The sequence below is a fragment of the Macrotis lagotis genome, chromosome X (assembly GCF_037893015.1).
Source record: "Macrotis lagotis isolate mMagLag1 chromosome X, bilby.v1.9.chrom.fasta, whole genome shotgun sequence".
NCBI lineage: Eukaryota > Metazoa > Chordata > Mammalia > Peramelemorphia > Peramelidae > Macrotis > Macrotis lagotis.
Genome location: NC_133666.1, coordinates 48,085,060 through 48,094,141, shown reverse-complemented (window position 1 = coordinate 48,094,141; position 9,082 = coordinate 48,085,060). Strand labels below are relative to the sequence as shown.

Below are 9,082 nucleotides of genomic sequence, written 5' to 3'. Positions count from 1 at the left end.
TGATGGCCCCTGGGTGGTGGAAAATCTTTGTCAAGCCCCTAAACCATGTCCAAAGTTCCCCAGGCAGAAGGGGCTGGAGGCTCCGTTCAGACCCGGGTTCTCTGACTTTTGAGCTAATACCCTCTTCCTCTGTCAGTTCTCCCAAGCCTGAAGAGTCCAGTAGATCATAACATTTGGTGAAAAAGACTAGTAAAGCAGCCAGGGTGGAGGGGCAGAGGAAGACCCTGGGGAGCAGTTCTCACTGCTTCCCTGGGATACTCAAGTCACAGAAAGGACTTGGGGAGCATCCAGTCCATTTCACAGAAGGAAACTAGACTGGGAAGATAAGCTTCAATTTACTTTGGCCATTAAGGGTCTACTCTGTGTCTGGTTACCAGGACAGTGGTCTTTAAAAGGAGAATGAAAACATAGCTCAAACCCCACCAAGGAAAACTAATTTATCCATAACACAATCACATCAGCCCTTTAACCAATTATTGTTCAAGCCCCCTCCTTCCCTGATCTGTCCCTCCCTTCCACTGCCAACATCCCCATCCCTTGTCTTCCAGATCACCCTGTAGCTACTGCAAGCATCCCAGAGGGCAAGCTGAGTGCCCCCCTCCAGGCCAGTGAGGAATATTCACAGTTCTCCACCTGCAGACGAGGTTCGGTTCTAGGTTGTATCACAAATTTCATCACATTATCATTATCCCCAAACCAACTCCACTTGCCCATGGATCTCTTTTTCAGAGATCATCATCATCCCAGTCTCCCAGAATCCCAAATACTTTATGCCTGACCCCTCATCAGCTGGAACTGTCTCTCACCAGTTACCAAATCCAATCGCCTCCTCTTACTCCTCAGCTTTCTTGACCTCTATAAAGCTGATGACTTTCTCTTCTTGGAGGCTCACTCCCTCTCTGGGTTGATGAAGACAATGTAAATGTGTCACCTATAAAAACTCATCTGCACACTTAAAAGACTTAGGACTGTTAAAAAAATCTTCCAAATGAAGAATTTCACTGAGTTTTGCACCCATTTGTTAGTAATTCAAAATTCATAAATTATGTAATCATATAAATAAGGCATAATTATAAATATAAAACTACAACCATTTTCAATTAGTTTATAAATGATAAATAGAAAGAAAGCTAGAAGCTTAATAGTTGAACTTCAAGAGAAACTTTTGCATAATTGGTGGATGGGAGTGAAAAACGAAGATTATAATTTACTCAATGCAGCCCAGGATGCACTTGTTTTTGTTTTTGCAAGGCAGTGGAGTTAAGTGACTTGCCCAAGGTCACACAGCTAAGTAATTATGGAGTATCTGAGGCTGGATTTGAACTCAGGTCCTCCTGACTCCAGGGCTGGTGCTGTATCCACCGTACCACCTAGCTGCCCCCGCCCATGCTGCACTTCTAATGGAGTTCATGTATCTTTCTGAGTTCCTTTGTTAACTTACAACAGCCACTCATATTAAATAGTAAATAAAGCAACCTCAGGACCCCACCTTCAGATGTGTACAATAGTAAGCCAAGATTTGAAAAAATCCTGAAGCACATTTAATCCCATTGCTTTCACCAAAAATATCATTAATATTTTTAGTGAGGAAAAAAAGGTTTTCTGTACCATTCACAAAGATTTTCAAAATATCATTTCATCTTTATCTCATCCTTTTCAAATTGCTACTTTCTGTGTAAGATTCATAATGTACATAATTACTAGTATAGTTGCAGACATATAATTTATAAATGAGTAAATATTCACATATGGGGGTGGGTGCTCAAAAAATCTTTACTGATGGGTGTGTGTGATCAAAAAAGTTTGGTGACTACTGCTTTTAGGATATAAGGGCCTAATTGGAGTCAGGGAAGGACGGTGATGTGTCGAATACCAAAATGGCAGGTCATCATTTAGTTGAAATGCATTTTTCATATGCACGTGAATAGGGATGCCGCTGCACTCTGGGGATTTACTCTTACCAATACGACACAGCCACAATGAAGAAGAGTTAAACATCACTGGTCTTGCTTTGTAACCCTGCTGGCTCCCATCTTCCCTGAAGCAATCCTGAACCAAAGTCCTGAACATATCGATGTATTCAAGTGACAGTTATGATGACTGACAAGTTGACCCAGGCCTTTAACAAGGTACACCCTGTGAAGTAAAGCACAGGTAGTAGCCCCATTTTACAGATGAGCAAACTGAGGCACACAAAGATTAATACGTAATAATAGGTAATAGGTCTTTCAATTCCATCTCATGTTCCTTCCCCATATCCCAGTTGATTGGCCATCAGAGGCATCCCATCCCAAGGGACTGCTGCCTTTCTGCTACAGAATCATGGTGGTACAATGGGAGAAGCAATGAATTTGGAGTCAGAGGAGCTGGGTTCAGATATAGTCTCTGCTGCTTTCTACCCATGTGACTGCAAGCAAGTTTCCTCCACACTCACACTGTGCACTGGTTCTCAAGCCCTCCCTGCTCCCACAGCCCAACAGTTCCTTCCTCCCCTCCCTCTCGGTCAGCCATGGCTGACATTTCTCTCAGCATCTCAGTTCTTTTGGAGATTAAGTCTTCCACTTCAGAAAAGCAGCAGGTCACACCTCAGCCTGTGTTCCCACAAATCCCTAATGAGTCAAGTAACCAGCCAACCACTGCTGTTAGAATTGTTTTTTTTAATATCAATGCAAAATAGGGTACAGGTTTTTACAAGCAATTGACCAAGAAGCTTTTGTTTCAAAAATGATTCCTTCTCCATTTGGGAAGCCAGAATAGCAACACCCACAAATTATTGGGATTATACAAAGCATGACCTTCTTTTGTCCCATTTCGGCACATTACAATCGACAAAACTTGCCAAAGGACTTTTCCAAGTCCTAGTCTCCTAGTTAAAAAACATCAATATGAATCACATCATTTTAATTTACTTATTGGCTAAAAGACCAAGCAAAAAACCATTCTGTCTGTCACCACCCCCTACCCTGCCCCACTCACACCCAACCATCATTTCCTTTTTCTGGATGGATGGTATTTAACTGTATTTAGCCCTCCTGTGTCGCCATTCTGTCTTCCCTGGGCTGGTCAGTGGCGGGGGGGGGGGAGGTCACTGCTCCAGCCCAGTTGCCAAAATGGTCCCCTTTTCCTTCACTACCCAGCCAGGTACACATTGCTTGGGAAGCGAGCCACAGAGAGAAAAAATGGACCAACTGAAAAGTCAAGCACACATTCTAGGGCTGACATCTTGGGTCTGCCAGCTGGATGGGAAAGAAAATGAAAAATTCCAGAGGCATTCAGTTTTGTTTATGAGTCACCAGAAAAAGCCAAAACTGGGAAAGTGAAGAATAGAAGAAGGTGGAAAGTGGGCTTAGCCCATACACACGTGTGCAGACACACACACACACACACACACACACACACACACACACACACGCCCCCTCAGGGGAGCAAAAAGCATACAGAACACAAAGCAAATCCCAATGGGTCTTAGAGAACTGACTCTTTTTGGTTTTATTTCTAACTACAAGAAACTTCAGAGCAGGGCAGTTCAGAAACTAGAGAATACATTAATTCATTGAAGAGTCCATTAATTTGCATAAGCACATTATTAAAATTCCCATCAATTCTAAGAGCTGAGTGTGCCTTATTACTGCACTTGGTTCCAATGGTCAAAAAAACCCAAATTAAATGAAGATACCACCAATATTTTCTGTTTGGCCCAGAAAGAGAAATTCATTTAAATAGCCCCTCCATTTGCATTGTCTCATCCCATTCATTCCCCAACCAAAATGCGACAAGAGGAAACTCGGTACACTCTTATAATATCATATAGGGAAACTAAGTTTTCCTTGAAGTTAATCTGTTCCAAAATACTTCTGTCCAAAATGTGTTGGTGCAACAGGATGGACCTCTGTGGTTAAAATGGTGATGTCTGGGAACTCCTGAATGATCGACGTAGCACCTTGAGAAAAGGAAAAAACAAAGAAAAACCGTATTATACCAAGAATGAGTGAACTGATTGGTTTGAGGGAGAGGGCAGAGCAATGGGCTAGCAAAGAATGGTACAGGAAGTTTGAGTCCTGATAACTCACTGGCTACTTCAGTCTGGAAAAATCATTTTTCCCCCTGAGCCTCAGGGTAAATACTTGTAAATTATTGCAAAACTGTAATTGTAAAATGGGATTGTTGGTTCTTGTCCTTCATCATTGAAGATGACTAAATGACATCATTATGTTAGAGATGAGTTACAGTACTGAATTGACTGTAGCTGATCAGACCAACACAAGCTCAGCATTCTCTACCACAGGATGGGCACAAATAGTGGACTATTTGTGGGTTCTCTACACTCCCGTATCTCTCGTTTCCTCTGAGCTGCTTCCATTCTGCCTTCCTCAGAGAGCACAGCACCCTCTCTGATAAGGGCGCACCATGCTAGGCAGTCTTGTGCCAGTGTCTCCCATGCTGCACAATCAATTCCAAAGTTCTTCAGAGAGACTTTCAGAGTGTCCCCTTATCTCTCTTCTTCGGACCCCCTGTGAGTGCTTACCTTGTGTGAGTTCTCCATAAAATAGTCTTTTGGGCAAGCTTACACCTGGCATTCTAACAACATGCCCAACCTGTCCAAATTGCACTCTCTGTAGTCATGTTGGAATTCTACATAGTTTAGCTCAAGAAAGGCCCTTAGTGTCTGGTATCTTCTCCAGCCAGGTGATCTTCAGAAACTTCCTAAGACAATTCAAATAGAAGCAATTCAGTTTCCTGACATGGTGCTGGTAGACTGTCCAGATTTCACAGGCATGCAGCAACGAGGTCAACTCAATGGCTTGTAGACCTTCAGCTTGGTAGTCATTCTAATACCTCTTCTCTCTCATACTTTCTTTCGGAGCCTCCTAAATACTGAGCTAGCTCTAGCAATGCGTGTGTCAACCTCATGGTCAATGTGTACCTCCTTGGAAAGGACACTGCCAAGGAAAGTGAACTTGTCCACAGGACTCAAAACTTCTCCATTTGCTGTAAACGATGATTTCACATATGGATGGTGTGGTGCTGGCTGGGTTTTTTTGGTGTTCATTGTAAGACCAAAATGAGCACAAGCAGCAGAGAATCGATTCATTTTTTGTTACTCTCAGCTTCAAAGGCTGCACTGAGGCACAATCATCTGCAAACAGAAGATCATGCACCAACACTCCCTCCACTTCAGTTTTGGCTTGTAGCCTTTTCAAGTTGAAGAATTTGCTACCAAAGAGGTGGCTGATCTTGAGGCCATGTTCATCCTCAGTGAAGGCATTTGATAATATGGATGAGAACATCATTCGAAAAAGTATAGGAGCAAGGACACAGCCTTGTTTTACTCCACTGGTGACCAGGAAATCTCGAGAGCATTGTCCACCATCCAGAACCCAGGTAAGCACACTATCATGAAAGTAATGTACAATACTGATGGACTTCTCTGGGTAATCAAATTTTGACATAATTTTCCATAAAGCCTTGCAACTGACAGTATCAAAGGCTTTGGTCAGATGTACAAATGTTGTCTGTAGACCTCTGGTTCTGCTCCTGATATTTTTCCTTGGGCAGCAAACACCTCTAACCTTTCCAAAGCCACACTGGTTTTCAGTGTGATTATCATCTTCCAGGTGATCAGCCTATTGAGGAGGACTCTGGAAAGAATCTTACCAGCGATGATTAAAGGAGAAACACCCCTGTGATTGTCACAGGACAATCTATTCCCTTTACCTTTATAGAGATGGTCAGTGGAGGCATCCTTGAATTCTTGGGGGATATCCTCCTTATGCCATATAACCTGGAAAATTTGAATCAGCTTTTGGATGAGCAATGGACCCCCCCACACACACACCTTGTAGATCTTAACTGGAATGCAATCAGCGCCAGATGATTTGCTGCTTGAAAGGAGTCTAATGGCAATCAAAACTTCTTCTTCAGTTGGAACTTCAGCTAGGGATGAATTGACTCCAACTTGAGGGAACCAGTCAATGGTTTCTGCATTGATTGATGACAGTCTGTTAAGAACAGTATGGAAGTGTTCAGCCCATCTCGCCAGGATCCTGTCCCTTTCACTAATCAGTACAGCTCCATCAGCACTGAGGAACTGAGACGCACCTTAGAACTTGGGTCCTCAAATCGCCTTCAGCATGTCATAAGAGTACTTTAGAATGTTACTATCTGCACAAAAAGGGATTGCCTTCTTGCTGAGCCAAGAGGCCTGCATCTCTCTAAGCTTCACTTGGACTTTACTTTTGATGGAATGAAATGCTGCCTTCTTAGAAATGGATGAACCTTCCTGCTGGTAAACCCTGTGGAGTTCTCATTTTTCACTGAACAGCATCTGTATCTCCCCCTCATTTCTAAGTGTTCTGACCCAGATGAGCAAATGCAGTGCTGTACACCAAAGTGCAGTACAATGGGATCAACACTTGCCTCAATGACAATATTTCCAGGTTTGGAATCAAATGAAACATAAAGTTATCAGAACACTGCCTTCTTCATCCTGAGAGGGAGCTGACTTTCCAAGGTCATTGTCCTCCACCATATATCTCCAGAAGTCTGCCAGCCAGCAGCAATCTCTTCCCTCCACCTGCCCACTACCATCAACTTCTCTCTCCCTTGCTATGGGATTTCAAAATAATGCCTCCGGTCCTCAAATTAACTCGTATTAATCCCTGCTGCTCACATTGACAGGGCACTCTGTATTTTGTCCTTGACAAAGTGTTCCTTGGCACCATTCCCTGCAACGCCCCCCCCAACAATGCATCGTCATTGTGTCCTAGAAATGAGCTTAGGCAAGTTCTGGTAGGTCCTACCAAGCTAGAGAAGCTTCTAAGTCAGGTCCAACAATGGACTAGCAGCCTAGGCAAATGGTAAGAGGTTCATCTCTAGGCTAGCCAAAGATTGATGTGGTTCTATTGCTCAGAGCTTCACAGAATGCACCTGCAAGGCAGAGAGGCAACAGAGGTAATGGCCAAGCTGCCAGAAACACAGACATCCTAAGAGAAGATCAGTTTGCACAAAGTTTTTCCTCCAACTCTCTGAGGTAAGCACTAGAAAGTAGAATGCTCCCCAAAGGTCACTCCAAGAGACTACCAAGCAGCAGAACCAGGACGGAACCCTCAGATCTCTGATTCCAAGCCCAGAGTCCTTTCCACAACACCCAGCTGAATCACAGGTTGCTACAGCAGAATCTGGCTCTCCATTTCCAAGTGCTGGTTCCTCTGGTGGCTAGGCACTTAACACACCATTATTTTAAACACACCCACTGGGGACAGTCTTAACAATGAAGCAAATAAAACCAGGGCTTTCCATAAGAGAAGCTAATCAGATTTCCCCACTCTGTACCTCATCTGGAACCCCAGGCATTAGCCAAGTCAGGACTTACCATGAGGAGTAGAAAAGAGACTAAGGACAATGATGACATTGGGTTGAACACCGTGCTCTATAAGGACTTTTACAGCCTCAATGACAGTATTTCCAGTGCCTGAAATAAAATAGAACCCAAGGTCATTCAAATCCTTTGATGGTCACCTAATTCCTCTGAAGGAGCCTCTGCAGTCCCCTGACCTAGGGCAAAATTACACTGGAAGGGGCAGGATCTCACTTTGTAACTTCAGAATCTCCCTCCCAAAGTCACCCTGCAGAAGCCCACTGGTCCATGTTGCAAGCAAAATGACTGAAAATGTGAAGACCAGAAAAACAAGGGATCACGAAGATGACCAATAAAGAGAAATCTTTGAAAGCTCCGCCCACCCCCACCCCCGCCACCTTCTTCATTGGACTGGAGGACAGTGCAATGTTCTCTGCATGCTACTGATTTTGCCTAATAACATCCCTTGCCTCAATATGTCCATTGGAGTTAATGAAGTTTGACTACTGTATATTCTAATATTGAGCAATCAATTCCCACATGAACCACTATTCATGATAACCCAGAAGCCCTGAGAGTATCAAGTGCTGGTATTGTTTTTGCCTGGAGGGTTTCCCAGCCAGCAGTCCTTCACCAAAATGAGCCTTCCCCCACCAAAAGTTTCAGGGCACAATGAGCAAGCACTCACTTAGAATTGGATACATCAGTAGGACTTTTCTCCGATAAATGTCTGGGGGGAACTTGGCATAATAGACCTTGGCTCTTTGGGTCTCCTCATCACTCTGGATCAGAATCTTTCCGATTCGGATTGAGCGGCAGCAGTCCCGCAAACCCTGCTCCATGGCCTCTCCTGGGGTCAGAGATGAGAAAAACAAGATGAGATGGAAAAAGTACCCCCCCCTGCTGTTACTGCAAATACAGAAGATACAAATACAAGATAGAAAGACCTCCCCTGCCATGGTCTAAGAAGTCTCCCAGTGCCTTGCCCAGAGCAAGAGCTCCAAAAAACAAAGATCAGCATTGTAGAATGTTCTAGGATGGAACCCTTTTGGTTATCAGTGTCTCAGCCTGCCAGAAAAGAAAGCATTTCTAAAGAAAAAGAAAGAAATGAGGTGCTAGAGTCCAAAGGGCCTAAGTTCATTGCCTAGCTCTGATGCCCTTGTGTGGGGATCTGGCCAGGATGCTTACCTTGTGATGCCTCAGTTCCCATATCTCTAAGATGAAGGCAATAAACCTTGCCCTCACTGGGGGGTCATAAGGTTTGAAAGTGCTATAAAAAGAGGATTGATTTCTTAGTTCTCCTGTCTAGTAACACTGTGCTTCTGGGGTTAGCAAAGCAGAAAAAGGCCTGGATTCTCTGGGCTTGTGAGCTTCTGTGATATTCCTAACACTTTTTTCCTCCATTATTTTAAATCAGATGCTTAAATCACTAAAAACTGGCACTTCATCTATGTGACAATGTCCTTTTCATTAAGGTTAAGAATGAAAGATTCTTGGGAAAGGAATGGGTGTTAGAGACCAAAGATGATTGGCTCTTACAACACAATGTCATAAAGACTGTCACTCGATGCAGCAATGAATTAATTTAGTGCTGAGGAAGCTTTCCTAGAACACAGTGAACAAGGAGCGTCTGACTGGCGGCTCAGCTTTTTTGTTATTGTGTTTGCTGTTGGGGGGATGGAGGAGAAATAGAATACCCCCCAACAGTCATCACCTTTGCCTGGG

At 43.7% G+C, this 9,082-nt stretch overlaps 1 protein-coding gene across 1 annotated transcript in view; it reads right to left on the bottom strand.

The window, feature by feature from the left end:
- Positions 1–2,477: 2,477 nt before the first annotated feature.
- The window catches only part of UPRT (uracil phosphoribosyltransferase homolog), a 46,132-nt gene continuing 39,527 nt past the window's right edge, over positions 2,478–9,082 (bottom strand). The window contains exons 5-7 of the mRNA XM_074200493.1: positions 8,046–8,207; positions 7,373–7,471; positions 2,478–3,940 (exon numbers count right to left, since the gene is read on the bottom strand). Of these exons, the coding sequence (XP_074056594.1) occupies positions 3,834–3,940; positions 7,373–7,471; positions 8,046–8,207 (368 nt within the window). The 3' untranslated portion in view covers positions 2,478–3,833. The remainder of the gene's footprint in view (positions 3,941–7,372; positions 7,472–8,045; positions 8,208–9,082) is intronic.